At 38.6% G+C, this 20,545-nt stretch overlaps 1 protein-coding gene across 3 annotated transcripts in view; it reads right to left on the minus strand.

Moving 5' to 3' along the window:
* CCDC88C (coiled-coil domain containing 88C) overlaps nucleotides 1-20,545 on the minus strand; it is a 221,126-nt gene that overhangs the window by 82,092 nt on the left and 118,489 nt on the right. For all 3 annotated transcript variants that reach the window (XM_072625525.1, XM_072625526.1, XM_072625527.1), the window contains one exon: nucleotides 273-419. In XM_072625525.1, the coding sequence (XP_072481626.1) occupies nucleotides 273-419 (147 nt within the window). The remainder of the gene's footprint in view (nucleotides 1-272; nucleotides 420-20,545) is intronic.

Consider the following 20,545-nt stretch of genomic DNA (forward strand, 5'->3'; position numbering starts at 1 on the left):
ATGGGACTTTGTTTTGCCTGATATATATATATATATATATATATATATATATATATATATATATAGAGAGAGAGAGAGAGAGAGAGAGAGAGAGAGAGAGAGAGAGAAAATTTTTTTTAAAAATTGAAAAAAATTAAATGTAAAAAAACTCCCACTGTACACACAATACTATTACTATCAGAGGTCTACCATTCTCTATTAACAAAACAAAGCAGCTAAAAACTGAAGGACTGTCACTCCTCAAATATAATTTAATCACAAAGCTTCATTACCAGTTCCACATCATGAAGTTTAGATTTCAGTTGCAAATTTTCCTTTTCCAGCTCGTGGACTTTATCCCCTCGGGCACGAGCGGCTGCCAACTGTTCTTCCAACATCGCCTTGGTTTCAATTAGGACAATATTATCTTCTCTCAGCTCCTAGACAGTACGAACAAACATAGCGCCTTCAGGTAAAATAATTTCTTTATTGAGAACCTTGCCTTTCTACCAATTTCAGTTATTTTGAAAAAGTGAGTCTAAATAAAAGACTCAGGAAATATCCAGGAAATAAACACACCGTACAAAGAAGTTTTGTCTATGAGTAACATCTGATCATTAACATCATCTCATTAGATCAATTCAAATCAATTTTCTACATTTTAAAAAATTCAAATTGAGACATACTTAAAGAGGCATTCACTTCTAACTAGAAAAACTGTGATAAGCTTTCTTGAACATTATCATAAGATCATCTAAACATATTATAATCAGATTCAACGATGAATTTATTATGCACCCACTATGTACAAGGTCCTGTGCTAGGCACAGAGATACAATTGAACCAATCGATCAACAAACATTTATTAAGTGCCAACTATATGGCTAGCACGGCATTGGATAGAATGCTGGGCCTAAAGTCAGGAAGATTCATCTTCCAGAATTCAAATCTGGCCTCAGCACTTACTGGCTGTATACTCTTGGGCAAGTCATTTAACCCCGTCTGCCTCAGTTTCTTCACCTGAAAACTGAGCTGGAGAGAAGGAAAGGGCAAACCACTCCAGTACTTTTGCTAAGAAAACCCTACATGGGGTCTATGCACATAGAATCAGACACGAGTAAAAGGACTGAAGAATAATAATAAATGCATATTCATTAACTAAAGGAAACAATCCTTACTTGTATTTCTTCACCTGTATATGCTGTATATATCTGTATATATCTGTATATATCTACTTGCTTCCCCTATTAGAATACAAGCACAGTGCAAATCAAGACCACTTCATTCATTCTTTAATTCAAAAACAATGTGGTTTGGGAGGAAAAGCACTAGCAGCTAGGGAAGATGAGGAAAGGATTCATGCAGCAAAGGGTGTCCGAGCTGCACCTTACAAGAAGGGAAGGAGTCTGATGCAGAGATAAAGGAGGGAGTGGATTCCATACGCATGGGAGGTCATTGCAAAGGCAAGGACTCTGGAGATGGAGGATGACAGGGAAGGACAATTTGGCTGGACAGAAGACTACAGGAAGAAAGGGTAATGTCCAGCAAGGCTGGAAAGATGCTAAGCAGAAAACCTGATATTCCATCAACTCAGGACAGTTAGGTGGTGCAGCAGATAGAGCACTGGCCTGGCGTCAGGGAGACCTGAGCTCAAGTCTAGCCTCAGACACTAGCTTTGTAACCTCACTGTGCCTCAGTTCCCTCATCTGTAAAATGGGGTAAATAATAATAACATTCACGGTGAAACAAGGGTCAGATGAGATAATATTTGTAAAGCACTGAGCACGGTGCTTGGCACACAGTAGGTGATACTTACAGACTAGCTATTATTTACCTAAAAGGCAACACAAAACTATAGGAGTTGGCTGAGCAGGGAAGTAATACAGTTAAGTTTGTACTTACAGAAAATTACTTTGGTAAGTGTGTGTAGGATGGATTGGAGATGGTAGATGGGGTGTCATGTGTGAGAAAAACAGATGACCTAGATGTCTGTCCTTAAAGACCTAAGACTAATAGAAGAGGGGAACAGGAAAGAGATGATAAGATGCCTCTAATCATAATGCAAGTTAGAAAATGATGAAGCACACAGGAGATTTACACAAAGTAGGTGGCCCTAGAGATTCAAGGAAGCCACTGGTCATGAAATATCTATCTGGGCCATTTTTCTTTTTCAAAGTGGATTTTCTAATGGCACATTCATGCCTTCAGAAAATTAAAAAAAGTTCTCTGCCTTGAAAAGCTCTCATCCTGAGCTTAGAAGAGGACCATTCTCCAGCAAAAGTAATGCCCCTAAATCAAATAAATTCTGCTTGCTTCACAGAGACCTAAGAGGGCCAGGGTACGCTGACCACTTTAACCCTGTGACCAACTGCTAAAGGAAACAATTGTGCTCTCCCATCACATTGCTGTGGTATTCCACATTAGAAGGGCACTAGGACAAATGTTTTCGTTTTCTTTGTATTTACCTTCCCCTATTTGGCAGAGCCATTTCAGGGCCCTGCAAGAATCTCCCCACACATAACCCTGAATGCTTTCAAGCATGCACTGGGAAACTGGACAGCCTTCTCTGGGTGGACAAGAAGCCTGTTATTAGTTTTTTCTACCCCCTTACTCTCACTGATTATAACACAAAGAACAGGGTTAGATAGGTCATTCGCATCCTGCAGCTGGCCGGTTGCCCACAGAGATGCAAGAAAAATTGGCTGGGGCATACTTAGGCTGGAATCCAAAAGGGCTGGTGGGAAAAAAAAAACCCACTCATTTTGGTCAATGGGCAAAGTTTTAATCAAAGGGCAGAATGAAGAATTATAAATAGTTTGGCTATACCTTGAGAAGGCATTTCCCCCCACTTGACAGAGGCGGGGAGCTATGGGTATGGAATACTGCGGTTAGTTTTTACTAAACTGGTTTTTTTTCTTTTGCTACTCTTTCTTTTGTACTTAAGGGTCAACTCTCTAAGAAGAGGAAGGAGGAAGAGAGACATGGACTGGGAAATGTATCTGATATAAAACTAAAAGGCAGCAATAAAAATTGATTAAATAAATCAACTAGAAAAAAATCAACTGATTAACAACCCCAAAACAAGCACAAAAGAAAATCAGAGAAGCAGAAAAAATGACCAAAAAAAAGGAACTGATAACTGAAAGAAGCTGTTTTTAAAAATACTAAGAAAAAAACTGTAAACCATTAACTATTTTTAAAAATCAATCAACGAGCATTTTAAAACACTTACTATGTACCAGGCATTATGTTAGACAATATTGAAGCAAGTACAAAGAAAGAAACAATCCCTATTCACAATGAACTTGCGTTCTAATGGGGAGCTAATAAATTGCTGTGTATACATATACATAAAATCTATTTATTTAGTCACATTAATATCTGTGAGATATGTAAGTATATAAATGTATCTATAGATACTATATATACATACACAGATATACGTGTACACGTATCTCACGGAAATATTAAATGAATAAATTCAAATAAATACTCAGTAGTTAAATTATAAGGTACTCTGAAAGGGAGAGCACTAGCCATTAAGGGATCAGCAAACACATGACCTAGAAATAATGATTGAGCTGCATCTCGGAGGAAGAGAGAGACTCAATGAGGCCAAAAATAAAATGGAGCACATTTCAAGCAGGTGGAACAGCCAATGCAAAGGTGGGGAGGATAGAGAGTGTTGTGTATGAAGAACAGAGGCAAGGCCAGTTTGGCTGGACAGCAGGGTACAAGAAAGCAGAACAATGTCCAGCGTAAACAACGTCCAGTGTGAGTGAACAGATACGCTGCTGATTGTGCAGGACTTTGAAAGCTAAACAAATGAGTTTATATTTTAACCTAGAAGCAATAGGCAATCACTAGAATTGGTTGAGTAGGGAAGTTCCACGGTCAGCTCTATGATTAAGGAAAATTACTTTAGCAGATGAATTGCAGTGATTAGAGACTTAAATCAAAGTAACCAATTAGAAGGCATTTACAATAAACAAGGCCAAAAGGGACGAGGGCCTCAACTATTAAGATGGTAACTATGAGAGTGGGGAGAAGGGGTCACACATAAAAGATTTTGTGGAAGCAGAAAAAGCAAGATTTGGCCACTGATTTAATTAACGTGTGGGGTAAGAGAAGTTGAGGACAATGCTGAAGTTATGAACCAGAAGACTGGAAGGATGATGGTGCATTTGACAAAAACAGGGAAATTTGGAGGAAAGGAGTATCTGAGAAAGATAATGATTTCAGTTTTGGATATGCAGAGTTTGATATGTCTCTGAGACATCCACTCTGAAACATAATACATAACTGAAGCTCATGGGAGAGACGTGTATACACATATATATGTATGTACGTATGTAGATACACATTCTCTACACATGTAAACATATATAAATATAAAACTGTAAACTATCTAGATTTAAGATATACATATTTCATTCACTTGCATACATACAACAGTTAAACCAATGACAAGTAATGAGGCTATCAAGAGAGAATATAGAGGGAGAGGTGTAAACTGTAGAAGAATCTTGGGGAACATGCATGACTGGGGGTAGGACATGGATGAGTCAGGAAAGGAGATGGAGGAACACCAGAAAGGAAGAAAGATAACCAATATTGTTATAAAGTATTAGACAGCATAGAGTGCAGCATAGAGTGTCCAAGAAGAGAGCGGGTCAATAGAGTCAAATGCGGCAGACAGGTTGAGAACGATCAGAACTCAGAAAAGACCATGAGTTTTGGCCATCAAGAAATCATTGGTAACTTTTTAGAGAGAAGAATTAAAGAGGGATGAGAATGGAAGCCAGTTGGCAAAAGGCAGAAGAATGAGAGAGAGGAGAGGTAGTAGTGTAGGTGACTTTTTCAAGCAATCCAGTTGGTAAAGGAAGGCAGGGTATAGCTGATGAAATGAGAAGGTCCAGTGAATGTTTCATAAGAATGAGGAAGGCTTAGGTTATGTTCAAAGGCAGTAGGGAAGTAACCTGTATATAGGGAGAAGTTGAAGATGGGGGTAGGGGAATGATTTTGAGAATATAATCCACAGAAGAGGAAGGGATGGGAAAAGATGAAGTGTATAACATGCAGAGGGGTTGACTTTGGACAAGGAAAATGACTTCTTCATCAATTACTAGGAGAAAGGTATAAGTAGGGAATGATGTTTCTGCAAGGAGTGAGAAAGGAAATCAATTAGAGAGGAAAAAAAGGACTGCCTTGATGTACGGAAGGCCCAGTTGAAATTACATTAATATAAATTTGTAATGTATGTTGTCATAAGGATCATCAAACTTCCTCCAGCTCATGAATAGGATCAGAGGAGATAAATGGAGATGGAAGGGAAAGAGGTTAGTAATTTAGGACTAAGGGCCAAGGGATTGGAAAGCAGAGAACAAAGAAGTGACAAAATGGTTAGTAGGTCGAGACAGCATATTTAACTATTTAAGCTACCTCTGTTTAGTTTTTATCTTGGTTTTTTAGTTTAGGAAAATAATTTTATTCTACACCCACAATATTTCATTCCTATTTTCTGCATGTCCCTATCTGATCTAGCTTATTAGATGTTGGGTATGAAGACTTCTGGCCAAGATGGTACCTGGATAGAAGTAGGGAGACCAGCTCCCACATATCTACTTGAGAAAAAAAAAAAACCTGAAAACCACACAGACCAAATAAAGGTCAAGAAATCAAATGAGCAACATGAGTAACTTTTATCACCCCAGAACCACATAAAAAGTCACCCAGAAGCCTAGAGGTAGCAAAGGTGACCTAGGTCAAAAACAAGCAGGGCTGACCATTTCACCCAAAATCAGCCCTTGCACAAAGCTCCAATTCAGGAAGAGAATCAAGAGTAAATCGAAAAGGATACTGACACTATCAAGAATTATTACAGATCAAGAGATACACTTAAAATTTCTAACAGGGAGAGAATAACCCTCAGAACAACCGCAAGTAGTAATTCAAAGGAAAAAATTTACTTTCCACAAGGACTACAAAAAACCTAGAAATGAAGCAAGATTTTTAAAAAATGTAATAAAAGATCTAAAGGAAAGGAGAGTAAGACTTTCAGAAAAGTGATAAGCCTTACCCAAGACAGACTCCCTGAAAAGTAGAAGAGAAACCAGATAGAAATCAAAGACTCCACAAAAGAGTAAGGAATATTAGAACCACTGAATTAAAGATTAAAAAACAGAAGAACATATAAAATCTATATACTATGAAAAACTAGAAACCTAGAAAAAAGTTTAAGGGAAGACCACTCAGACTCACTAGACTCTCTAAAACCCATAATTAAAAAAAACCAAACAACCCAGGACAAAGTTTAAGAAATCTCAAATAACTGCCAAACTCTATTAGAACCAGAGAACAAAGTAGAAGCAGAAAGTATCCACTGATCATTTCCTAAAAAGAGCCCTAAAAGGAAAAAAGTACCAAGAATGATATAACAAAAATCCAGTTTCTTTTTTATGGTTTTTTTGGGGGCAGGGTGGAGAACTAGGGGAAAAAAAGTTTAAGGACCAAGGAAACATAGGCTCACACACATGGACATTTAACGGAATTTAGGGGCTTTCAAGTATTTCTCATTAAAACACTGGTGAACCAAACAGGAACTTTGAAATGCAATTACAAGGTTCAAGAGGTAGCTAAAAGGAGAAAGTTTCAGAGAATCATGGAAAGTATGATTAAATACAGAATGAAGTGAGCCGAACCAGTATAATAATTAACACATGGACAGTAACACTATTAAAAAAACCTGAGAATGCTGATCAAAGCAACGACCGACCACATCTCCAAAAGATCTTCGACAAAGAGACGACAGAGGCAAGGTGCAGTAAGAGATGCATTTCTGAACATGGTCACTGGATGGATTTATTTTACTTAACTATGCTTATTGTTACAAGGGGTTTTTCCCCCTTTGTTTATAATGGCGGGGCCAAGTTCTGAGGAGAAATAAGCAATAGTAATGCCAAAAAAAGTCACAGAAACATTTTTTTAAAATAAAGAGGAAAACAGAAAGAAACCAGAAAGAAACATGGTAATTTTGTAAGTGACATGTTCACTTTATCACATGCTTTTTTAAAAAGCAAGTAGAATGAAAAGGAATTTGTAGTTTAATACAGAATCCTCTTTTTGCGTTCTGTGTACACACGGAAATGCTCATTTTTGAGGGCATTTAAGAATTTTAAAAAATTGTTTAAAGAATATAGGTAGGTGAAGCATTTGAAATACCTCAGGTACTCTCATTCTAGTTTCAGCACTGAAGATCTAAGGTGAGGCACCCAAATCTCCTGACAGGACAAGTCTGGAACTGTACTTAGCCTCCCGAAACTGAGTCATCAGCACTTAACAAGTAACACAGACTATCCATGCTGTAAGGGACTAAGAAAGCAGTTTAGTTCTATTTTAGCAGGACTCTGCTCTACATCTTTTTTAAGAAAGCCCTGATATACGTGTAAATCAGGAGTTGGGAACCTACAGCCTGGAGACCATGAAGTTTGAATGCAGCCAAAGGACCACACGTGAGGCCCCAAGTATATGTGGCCTCAGGGCCACAGGTTCCCCACCACCATTCTAGACTGTTAGGTGGCAGAGTAAATAGAGCACCACACTTGGAATTAGAAGACAAGTTCAATACCCATCTCAGACACTTATTAGTTGTGTAATCCTGGGCAAATCATTCAATCTTCATCTGCCTCACTTTCCTCAACTGTAAAATGGGGATAATAACAGCACCCATCTCCCAAGGTGGTTGAGTAGCTCAAATGAGATAATAACTATAAGGTGCCTCACACAGTACCTGGCACATCGTAAGTAACATACACATGTTAGCTGTTATTATTTTTCTATTCACATAAAAATTCTATAGAGAGGAGGAGGTAGAACATGGGTTGGTAGCTACCGTGATTTTCTCCATCATCACAACACCAGATATTCTAAGTGTTTGGCATTTTTCTCTTTTAACCCTCAATGGACTCAAATTTGCACAAACTTCCCTCTCTGTCCTATACTTTATTCTTGGAGGTGCTCTTCCTGTTTTTGCTTTCCTGAGTGCATAACATGGGAACTGTGAGGTTAAAAGTACAAATGTAGGGGAGGCAGAGCCAAGATGGTGGAGTAGAAAGACTCATATACTCTGGCACTTCCCCACAGCCCACAAAATACCTGTAAAAAATGACTCTCAACAAATTCTAGAGCAGCAGAAACCACAGAACAACAGAGTGAAAGAGGTTTCCAGCTAAGGGTAACCTGGAAGGCCCACAGGTAAGGTCTATCTTACTGGACGCTGAGCGGAGCGGAGCCCAGCCGTGGCCATGCGCAACTGGGAGGAACAGGACCTGAACAGACATCCAGGGCAGAATTCCCAGCAGGGAAGGTGCCGGATCCCTCAACCCACAATCAAGAAAGAAAGCTCCAAAGGTCAGTGTGGGAGGGCTTTTCCAGCTGAGCTGGAGAGGAGTGGGGTCCCCCCAGCACTGCCCCAGGAGGTGGCAGAAGCAGTGGCAGCAGCAGGTGGCAAGTGGCTACAGAGTGGCCATGGAAGCAGCCTGGGTCCATTGTCCAGGCAACTCAGCGTAAAGCCTCTGGGGGAATTGAGCAACTGATATGAACCTCAGCCCTCAGTGGTGGCCCCACCTCCACCAAAAGCCCCTTGGGGAGTAGAACAGCTGATCTGAATCTCAGCCTTGAGCACAGTGGATTCAGAAGTCAAGTAACTGGCTGGGAAAATGCCCAAAAAAAAGGGAAAAAAAATAAGACCATAGAAGGTTACTTTCTTGGTGAACAGGTGTCTCCTTCCATCCTTTTTGGATGAGGAAGAACAAATTATACTGTCAAAGGAAGTCAAGGCTTCTGCCCCCAGTACCTCCAAAATGAATATGAAATGAACCCAGGCCACAGAAGAGCTTGAAAAGTGAGTTAGCAGCTTGCTAAAGGAGAACCAAAAAAATGCTGAGGAAAATAACACTTTTAAAAAGAGGCTAACTCAACTGGAAAAAAAGGTCCAAAAAACCAACAAGGAGAAGGAGGCTTTAAAAAACAGAATTACCCAAATGGAAAAGAAGGTTCAAAAACTCCCTGAACAAAACAGTTCTTTGAAAGAGAGTGGAGTTCAGGGAAGTTAATGACTATGAGATAAACCAAGAAGTGAGAAAAGTCCAAATGTAGTGGATTCACCATCACTGGTAGAAAAGAACTGGTTGTAGAAATCATGAAAGACACTTTCCATTTTGTTTTATTTGTTTCCCCACAATCTGTAAAGCAGTTTGTTAATGCTGAAGTGCTATGTAAACATCAGTTAGGACGCCTATTATACCAAGATCCTCGGTGAGATACCCCTACCTGCTATCTGAAGCAAACATCAGCAGCACTCCATGCACTCAATGCTCTGAGATCGCTTCCCTCTTATTCCTCCCCTAACCCTTTAACTTCTTGTTTTTCTTCCTTCAATCCAGCTAACTTTTAGACCTGTCAATAGCATGCAGGATTGTTCGACTTTACTAGGAAAACTCCCCGCTAAGGAGGCTGGTGATCTCAAGCTTAGCCAAGGTAAACCAAGCCCTACTCTTACAGATAGTAAGCAAGAAGCCAGAAGTCCTGGATTCTAGTCCTGGCCCTACCAGTAACTAGCTATGAGACTTTGGGTAATTCACTACCTCTACAATCCTGTTTTCTTCAAAATGGTGAGCAGGACTCTCGTAAGGCAGGGCCTCCAGACCACAGGTGGTCTCCTAGGTTCTTGAGTATGGCCTTTTGACTGAGTCCAAGTTTTACAAAACAAATCCTTTCACTAAGAGGATCTGTTGTTCTATGAAATGTGGATTAAGTCAAAGGGCTGCCCTTGAGGACCTAGAGGGCCACATGTGCTTTCAAGGACATAGGTTCCCCATCCCTTTTTAAGATCTTCTCCAGCACTAAAATGGTGTTGTTGTTCACTACTGCAGTTGTGTCCAACTCTCCACGACCCCATTTGGGGGTCCCTTCTCCAGCTCATTTTACATATGAGGAAACTGAAGTGAACAGAGTTCAGTGACTTTCCCATGGTCACACAGTTAGTAAGTGTTTGAGGCTGAATTTGATTTCAGGTCTTCCTGGCTCCAAGTCTGGTGCTCTACCCAACTGTGCCACCTAGCACCCTAGCACCAGTACTCTAAACCTAATCTTAGGCTCATAGATTTAGAGCTGTAAAGGACTTCAGAGGTTATCTTGTCCAATTACCGCCTCCCCCATTTTACAGATGAGGAAATTGAGGCCTAGAAAGACAAAACCACAGAAAAAGTCACAGGGATAATGAACACCAGAAGTTGGGACCTGAACCTAGGTTTTTTGACTCAGTGTTGTTTCCATTAAATTATACCCATCACTTTCAGTGACAGGGTATAGCAGTTATTATATCCTTTTATATCACAGTTATTATATACTTTCCAACACAAGATAAAATTTTGCACAGTGTGTGACTAAATTATATTTTTTTGTCTGAAAAGATACAGAACACTCTGAAGAACAATAAGATATCTGGAGAAACAGATATCCACTCTTAAAATGGCAGAAATAGCATGAGAATCTTATCTGCAGTAATTAAGTTCAGAAGAGAGCTTTATCCCATCTCAGAAGAGTTTTGACTATATGTTTTTACAACGACAGACTCATTCCCAACATGCTCTTGATACTACGGATATCATCTGCCTCAAATCTTTTAGTTATTTGCCCAAGTAAGACAGATGATGGCAGCGCTGGGTGGGACCAAAACTCAGGTCTCTTAATTCCCAATCTCGTGCTGTTTCCTTAAGACTACAAAGATTAGAAGACTCTAAACTAATTTCACATGGATAATAGGTATCATACTGCTTGCCATCTCAGTGAGTGGGGAAGGGTTTGCTAAAGGGAGGGAAAGAATTTGGAACTCTAATTTTTTTTTAAATCTTAAGAAGAATAATTTTTCAGAAAAAGAAATCAAGCTCACTGCTCTAGAGGTTCCATAAAAAAGGACTATAAACAAGCTGGAAAACATATTGTGTCGGGGCATTGTGGACAAACAACCTTGGAGGTATTGCTTTTCATACACAGACTCCTCTATGAGAGCAGGAACTACCCCTTCCTTAAATTTTGGATGACTCACAGTTGATGCTTAGTAAATGTTGGTTGGATGCTGAACTTAAGTAGACGAATGGTATCTCATACAACTGCCAGGAACAGTGAACCAAGAAGACAGTGTTGGCTTTCTCAGTGTTTGGGGGTTATAGGAAATCACCTATAAGCCAATAATAAGGAAACCTGAAAGAGGGTAATCTTTTAAGGAATTTCTGCTTTTGTTCATCCTTTCCCTGAAACCTTCTCATCTACAAGTGCCAGCCTCCCTTGGCACAAGAAAGATAAATAAGGATGTTTTCAAAGGCAAACAAAAGATCAGGTTCAAACACACATGACCTCGTAAAAATTAATTTCTTCCACTTCCTGAATCCATAGATAATACATGCATTTTTTAAAAATTGTGTAAACTTAACTAGTTGCTACACAAAGCTGTTGAGTCAAATCCACAAGTATTTATCAAGCATTTAATATTACTGACCAAAAGTTCAAAAACATGATTACCAAGCTCTTCCCCCAAAGTATAAACACAGCTCTCATCCCCAGTAGGAACAATAAAAAATTTCCTACTCTATAATTTTAATCATTTTATTTCCAGGAGCACATGTTGGAATGTATTTCTCGTTAACTACCAGTAAATATATCCAAATAAATGGACATTTATTGGACCCCTTTCATGATATGCACAACAATTGACATGAACGCCAGAAATAACATGAAACAAAACAAACAAACCACTCTATACTTCGGTGTCCTCTCATGTAAAATGGAGATGATAATAATTAGGACCTACCTCATGGGGATTTTTATGAAATCAAGATAATTTATGTAAAGCTCTAGGCAAACCTTTAAGTGCTATTTAAACACTAGTCATCATTAATAGTATTATCATTATCTCAAGTATAAGACCTTACACTGATACTTATCATATTTCATTTGATATTTCAGCCTGCCAAGATCACTTTAGATTCTGATACCCAGTGTAATAACTATTCCTCCCAGCTTGATGTCTTTTGTAAATTGCATATTATGCCTTTACTCAAGTTACTGATAAAAATGCTTAAAGCACAAAGTCAAGCATAGATGGGGGGAGGGGAATGTCCTACTGGAGACCTCTTGCCATGTTGACCTTGAACCTTTAATGATTCTGCTTTGAGTCTGCCCATTCCCCCCTTCCCTCCAGTTATGAATTCATCTAATTTTATTATCTAGTCTACACCTCTCCATCTAATAAATATTCTTTATCACTAGAATCCAGCATAGGGTCCCAGTTGTTTATTTTTCCTTTGGTCCTTTTGCATCATAAAATAGAATTAAAAAATAATCCAGGGGGTGACAACTTAACAGGTAAGCACTCAACATCCTCTGCAACCTGGTGCCCTCTTACATATACCCAGGCTTATCTCATCACTTTCCTCCATGAACGAAGTATCTCAGCTAAGCCAGAATACAGAAATTTTGTCTTCCTGAAACACTTACAGGTTTTCTCCATTTCTGTTCACAGTATTCCCTAGGCATAGGTTGTATTCCTCCTCTTTCCAATCATTAAATCCCAATTCAAATGTTGCCTTCTCTACAAAAGGTGTCCTAATTTTCCTGTCATTATCAAACTTTCCCCTGACTCTCATACAGTTCTTTTTGACTATGTCTGTAATACACAACCAAACCATCTTGTGTCTTGGTTATTTATATGTTTTAGTTGAGAGAGGATCATCACCAGATGGCTGGCTATAAAATGAGGTGAAAATTTTTTGTTTTGGTCACAATAACTTACAGAAACTATCCCTTGAAGTGTGACAGCATTAAGATTTACATCCATGTGATAAGAAGCCATGCTAATGAAATCATGTATGCTTTCATGTATTACAATATATATTTTTAAAATTTGTCCCAGGCAGAGGCATGCAGGTAAGTGTTTAACAACCAGTTCTCTACAAAAAAGTACTCATTACACACTTTTACTTTATTAACACATTCTCCATCATTTTCTTAAGTCTAGATAATCCACAAAACAATAAATCAAATTCTAATTTGGAGTGTTTGTCAATTTCCAAGGTGTAAATGTTCAAACAGAAAATTTAACAAGTGGCTCTTGAGAGATGATACGAATTGATTCCAACAGACCCTTGCCTAAAGGACATGGAATAATTAAATAACAATGCTGAACACTCAAATAGTGCATTACAGTTAGCAAATCACTTTACATACCTTATTATATTTGCTGCTTATATGTATGTGTGTATACATATGTGGTACATTTCACACACACACACACACGCACACACACACATAGAGAGTCACCTCTAATTATTTCCATACTTTGTGGATTACCCAAGACCAATTTTTAAAAATCTCAAGATGGTTTGCCAACATACCCAATACCTATCTGAGCCACACATGAATTAAATGTGTTGGCCTACTTTTGTGGAATATAAATTAGTTTTAAAATGACCAAGGACACCCATAGATTTGGAGCAGGAAGATACTGTAGAGGTCATCCTGTTTAAACCCTTCATTTTACAAATTAGGAAACTGAATTTCAGAGGAGTTACCTGACTTGTCTCAAGGCTGTCCAAGGTTGAACAGACACGAAGTGTCTGAAGTTGGATTAGAACCTATGTCTGCCTGACTTTGAGTCTAGTTCCCTGTTACCAGGAAGATAGGGATTCAGCTGCTACTCTGACAAATGCTCCCTTGTATGTGACCCTAGCAAAGTCACTGACTTCTCTGTGCTCCAGGCAGTAAGACTAAGTTGCAGACATGCATATTAGTGATATATGTTTTGCATGACTTCACATATCTTATCATACTGTGTGCCTTCTCACTGAGTAGGGGATGGAGGCAGAGAATTTCGGAACTCAACATTTTTAAAAAAGAATGCAAAATTTTTTTTAAATTATAAAAAAAAATAGTTGCATAGAAGGAAGGCAGTGGCCTACACTGACAGAGGTAATTGCTAAGGAGCAGCTAGGTGGTGCAGCAGATAAAGTGCTGGACCTGAAGTTGGAAGATCTGAGTTCAAATCTTACCACAGACACATACTAGATTATAACCCTAAGCAAGTCATTTAACTTGACTCAAGTTTCTTCATCTGTAAAATGAGAATAATGATAGCACCTTCCTCATAGGGTTGTCCTAGCACAAGCATTATTTCCTATTTATCTTGTGTATAGCTTATTTTGTATATGTTTGTGTGCATGTTGTCTCTCCCATTGGATTGTGAGCTTCTTGAGAGCGGGGAGGGTTTTTTGCCTCTTTTTTATCCCTAGGGCTTCATACAGTGCCTGGCACACAATGAATGTTTAATAAGGTTTAATGACTAGTTGGTTGCTGTGAGGATCAAATGAGTTAGCACATGAAGTGCTTTGCAAACATTAAAGCATACATAAAATATCAGCTACTGATGAGGGAGTTTCCAGGCCAGGGATTTCTCTATAACCATGAAATTACTGATTCAGTCATTTTCAGATGTATGAGATACACGGAAATTAGTGAAGAAGAGCCTTCAGGAAAGCATCCAACATATAGCTAGTTCCCTCCTTTTCAGCAGGTAAGCTACCATCTCTCCCATTTTATAGATGAGACAGTGAAGCCTGGAAAGGATCGCATAGCTACTAAGTGTCAGAGGGGATGAGCAGGCTCTGATCTCATTAGTCAATGTCAAACATAATTAGGACACTAAATTTTCACTATCTCCTCAAGCAGTCCAAATCCAAATGCGATGATTTTAAGTTATCTATGTCCTTAATCATTCCCACAGCTTATTATGTGTGCATGTATTTAGAAATGCCATTTGTGTTATGTGTGTACATATGCATACACACATGTAAGCACATTAAATACATATATGTATGCATTGCATAAACATAGAAGAAGAAATGATAATTTCATTTTTATCCAATTAATATATCCAACTGTATAGTTGGGGTTAAAAAAAAAGGCAATGTTGTTTTTCCATTCCTTTGAACACATGCCAGGATTTCATTCTAAATCCCATCGGTATTTCCTGAAGGAACAATTCTATGGCTGGTATGTCCTCGCTGGGGGTGGCTGTTTAGATGTGTTACCCAGGTCTGCATGGCAATCTAGATTTCAAGTGTACATTACATTCCCCAGAGAAGGCTACCAGGCACAATTTCACCCAGTGGGACAAACTTTCTCACAGCAGCTGTTTAAATCTGACATGACAAGGAATTCTATTCTGATAAGACTACGTCTGCTGCCTTTAATTGTTTCAAGGAGTGTGCCCAGGTCATATATTTAATATTATGGTCATATAACTTTCATAGCCCCTCTCTACCTTCATCCTCTGGGACTGAGTGGAGTGGTAATGGTGAGAATGCATCTTTTTAAAATAAAGTGCTAATTGATTGCCTGTCACTTTCAAAAAATGTGTCCTGTTGGACCAACACCCTTTGGTCACTCCTTGTGAGTTATGTGACAATAAGCCCTGACCTCCCTATGTGCAGAAGGATGCAGAATGCCCAGCCACCCTGGTCAGGAATCCTTCTGGAGCATACCAGGCTGTTCAGACCAGCACCTCTGTGCTGTCAAACTCAAAGACACACACATCAAGGTGGGGTGACTTCCCATTCTGCTACATTCAGTCTCCCCCTCTTTTAATGGGACAAGGTTTTCCAGTCTTGTTCATGACATACTCAGGGTCTGTTCAGAATATTTCCCTGCTTCTTTGACTATTCCTCCTATCTCCTCTGAGGGATCCATTTCCAAAAGTGCCCCCCAACCCAGAGGGGAAATCACAGAATCTAAGAGCTAAGAGTCTAATCCAGCCTGTCCATGAAGAGTCTCACCTACAATCTTCCCAATGAGGTGCCACTGAGCATTCATCTGAAGACCTCTAATAAGGGGGCAGCCTACTGCCTTTAGGCTTGATGAAGCCTTATCTTACATCAAGCCTAAATCTGTTCCTCTTCAACTTCCATCCACTGTTTCTAGTTTTACCCTCTGAAGCCAGGTAGAAAAACTCTAATCTCTCTTCCACATGATGGCCCTTCAAATATTTTAAAACAGTTCTCAGGTTACATCTAGTCTTCTCTAAGATAAACTCTCCCCAGTTCCTTTGATAATCCTCTAGTTCTGTCACTATCCTGGTTGCTTTCTACTAAACTCGCTCCAGCAAGTCTTTCTTAAAACACGGTGCCCAATATATGATCAAATTTTGTTCAATGATTTGGATGTTAATTTTTTTTTCCTTTTTTTGGGGGGGAGGGGTGATGCAAGTGGGGTTAAGTGACTTGCTCTGGGTCACACAGCTATCAAATGTCTAAGAGCAGATCTGAACTCAGGATCCCCTAATTTCAAAGCTAGTTGTTCTATCCTGACCTAGCTCTGGCCTTGGATGCTCATCTTCCTCTTTAAAAAAAAAAACAACTTTGCTTTGTGAGTTGACTGAGGGGGAAGAATACAGAATAGAAGAAATGCAGGTGATAAAGAAACAGAAGATACCCATCTTTTTTAAAAATGGTACTCACTTTCTTCTTTGTAGAAGTAGGAAACTGGAATAATACATGTACTTAGACTTTTTTATAGGTTGATTAGTTTTGCTGAACTTTTTTCTCCTCTTTATTATAAGGTATGGTTTTCAGGGAAGGGTTGTGGGAAGCTATACATTGGGAAAAGTAGGTAGTATTTTTTTTAAAAAGATAAAAATTTATTTTAAAAACATAATACTAAGAATTAAACAAAGAATGTATCCAGTATGGCCTGACCAAGGTATAGGATATCAAACCTCCTGTGTTCTGGGCATTCTGACTCTCTAAATTCAGAGTGAGACAGCATTCACTTTTGGGGGGGAGGCTACCACCTCACACTATGGACTGATATTTAATTTTTTACCATTATGAAATGATCACATTTGTTTCCACCAAACGATTTGCTGTCGAGTCACACATCTAACATCATATATTAGTGGAAATGGTTTTTTGAACCCAAGTGTAGATCTGCACATTTATTCCAATTACCGTTTTATCTTTTTTGGTTTGGATCATCACATCGTTTGGTGTTCCTGAGATCTTTTTGGAATCACACTAGGAGTTTTAAACTTTGGGCCCATGAATTTGATTTAAAAAATTGGGGGGCAGGGAAAGTATTTCAACATATTTGGTTTTCCTTATGATTTTATGTATTTTATGAATTTAAAAGCATTATTTTTAAGAAGGGATCTGTAGTTTTCACCAGAATGCTAAAAGGGGTTTGTAACACCAAAAGAGTTAAGAATTCTTCTAGGCTAGGTCATCCAACATAAAAAATGTGGATCAGCTCAGGGCCAAGGGCAGACACATGAAATAATGTCTGAACTTCAATATCCTTCTCCATAAAACAATATTTATAATATTTCATGTGGCTGTTAGGGGAAAGGAGATTGTAAACCTTAAAAATATTGTATAAAGCTAGTTAAGTTCAAGGTGACTTCTCTGAGTAGTGAGTGGGATAGGTTTAGTGAAGACTTCTCAGATTGTAATTCTTCTCCCAGGGGTGAGGTAAGACTGAGAGGCTCAAGGTTACTATATTTTTAGAACAGAATAATTCCATATAAGGATATAAAACTATGTAGTACATTAGGGTCTCAATGATTGGATAAAGTTTACCCAATTCTTCAATGTCTTCATTTCAAAAGGGATTGGTTAGATTTTGTGTCTAGAATGTAAGATCATATTCTCAGCTAATGAGAATAATGGTCAGTGGGGGGGGGGGGGGGGAGGGACTTGCGTTAGAGTCTATATAAATCACTGCCTTTTCTTTGTCTTCGGCTTTCCTACTCCAGGTGAACTGCTGTAGGATTGTCCAGATTCTCGAGAATCGAATAAATCTCTTTTCTGTCATCACTCTGAGAGGCCTCTGAGTAATTGATTTATGTAGGGACCTGAGCCATCCCACACAGTAGTGATTAATAAGGCAGATAATAATTTGAAGAAATATGGAAGTCAGTGATGACTTTGTTTATGGTCATTCATGCAGTTCCAACTTCCCATAACTGTCTTATCATCTAGCCCCAGGGGACTTAATCATTTTTGTTTCATGCACACTTTTATTGTTCAGTCATGAAACCTCATGGACACAGCACGCTGTTCCTTCTATCCTCCACTATGTCTCAAAGTCTGTCCAAGGTCTTGTTCATGTTTCCATAACACTTTCTATCTATCTCATCTTCTGCTGTCCTCTTCTCCTTTTGCCTTCAATCTTTCCCAACATTAGGGTTTTTTCTAATGAATCCTGTACTCTTATTATGTGACCTAAGTATTTAAGCTTCAGCTTCAGTATCTGATCAACTAGTGAATGGCCTGAATTAATTTTTTTAAGTACTGACTGATTTAACTCCTTGCTCCCTCCAGGGCTCTCAAAAGTCTTCTCCAGCACCAGAATCTGAAAGTATCAAGTTTGGAGCACTCAGCTTTCCTTATTGTCCAACTCACAGCCATACACTGCTATTGGAGAACCCACAGCTTTGACTATACAGACCTTTGACCATAAGGCGATATCTCTGCTTTTGTCCAGATTTGCCATAGCTTTCCTTTCCAAGACTCCTTCAGCAGTCTGGTACAGTCTATGAACCTCTTCTGACAATATTTTTAAATGGATAAAGTGTACAGGATTACAAAGGAAATCAAATATATTAAAATACACAGTTATCCAAATGTTTTTTAAAGCTCTCTGACCCCAGGTTAAGAACCCCAGATCTAGACCAACTACTCCATCTCATGCATAGATTTAGCCTTTTTCAAGTGCGTTGTTGAAATCTTAAGTATGCTATGTGTCTACTACATTCTGTGTTCAAACCAGACGAACTATCCTGCCAAAAACAGAAAAGGCATTTAACTCTAGGATGACCAGTTTTTGACAAAGTCATGTTGTCTTTCAGAAATCACTGCTTCCTTTTCCAAGTACCCACAAACCATTCTTTTGATGTGTTCTATATATTGCTGGCAAAATTCCAGAAGCCAGACTCTCTGGTTTGCAATTTATAGATTCCACTTTCTTCTCCTTCCCTTCAAACTGGTACCGTAATAGCCCTATGACATTAGCCTTTATGATGTCTCCCCCATTTTCCAAGATCTTTCCAAGATCGCCCAACAATGGCAGCTCCCAGTTATTTGGGTACCCTAGGATGTTAATGATCTAGGCCTGTTGATTTGAATTCACAGAGGACAACTGAATACTGTTTGACCATCTCCCTCATTTATTTTGGGTTTCCACTTCCTGCTAACTTCCCCCCCCCCACCCCAATTCTTCTTCTCCTTGGAAGAGAAAACAGAAGCAAACTAAGTTGAAGCTTTCAGTCTTCTCACAGGTTTCTATTCTATCATTATCCTATTCTAAGTAGTGGTCCTATAATCCCTTCTTTGATCCACCTCTAGTCTCAAAAACAGATTTTAAAATCATAACAAAGAAATAAGGTTTTTATTGGCTTTACCATCTTATGCTAAATTCATGTCATTCTGAGATTTTAGGATGCCTAACAATTCCTCCATGACCTTTCTCTTCTTTTCTAATTCAATTAATCTTCAATAACTTATTCTTGGTTCCATCTTTTATACACACCTTTTTTAAAAAAAAATCTGTCAATGAGGCAGTGTGGCAAAAAGGAGAAAGAGCCAGTTTTAAAGTCAGGAAGACCTGGCTTTAAGTCTTGCATGTCGACACATGCTGGCTGTATAAGCCCACAAAAACACCTTGAAGAGAAGGGACTGATTTGCGCTGGTGAAGGGAATTTCCTCATCTAAAAGTCTTTAATACTGGTGAAAAGACAGATCTAGGCCCCATCCCTATCCCCAGTGAATTCTTTGTATATCCATATCAGTTTCTTTAAGCAGCTCAACTTATTCCTCATCAGAATAATTTCTTCTTGGGGATTCAAAATCTCCTCTCTGAGAACTTTCCATCTAATTCCTCTCATTTCTGTTGCCCTAAGGGAACCTGATAAATTAATTCATGCTAAGCTGTTTATTAAAACTCAACCTCATTATCTTCCCAAGGACATTTGCATTTTAAACTGTAACCATGTTATAATTCAAAGTAATGAAGCTCTAATGATAGGATTTCAGAAACCATTAGTAGTTCATGAGGGAAATATTTGAGGATGTTGTTATTTTCTCCCCAAAAGTCACCATGTATGTTACTATATTACACAGAGCAGAAAGCACAGGATTTTAAGTCAGAATACAAGATCTGGAGTCTTGATTTTGTCACTCTCTTTTTCCCCTTGGACTAATTTCTTAATCTACCTGAGTTTAAGTTGACTCTTCTGTAAAACAGTGGTTTTTTAAAAAAATTACCTACAACCAAGATTGTTGTGAGGAAAGCATTTTGTAAGGTTTACAGTGCTATATAAATATTGGTTATTTTAAGTCCAGTCCAAATAAGGAAACTGAAATCTAGGAGAGAAAATACAAACTGGATCCTTATTTGGGTAGGTGCCATGTGTTATGGATCCAAAAAACTAAAGTAATTACGGTTAGAAGCCTGGAACATT

Source organism: Notamacropus eugenii, chromosome 7, assembly GCF_028372415.1.
Source record: "Notamacropus eugenii isolate mMacEug1 chromosome 7, mMacEug1.pri_v2, whole genome shotgun sequence".
Lineage (NCBI taxonomy): Eukaryota > Metazoa > Chordata > Mammalia > Diprotodontia > Macropodidae > Notamacropus > Notamacropus eugenii.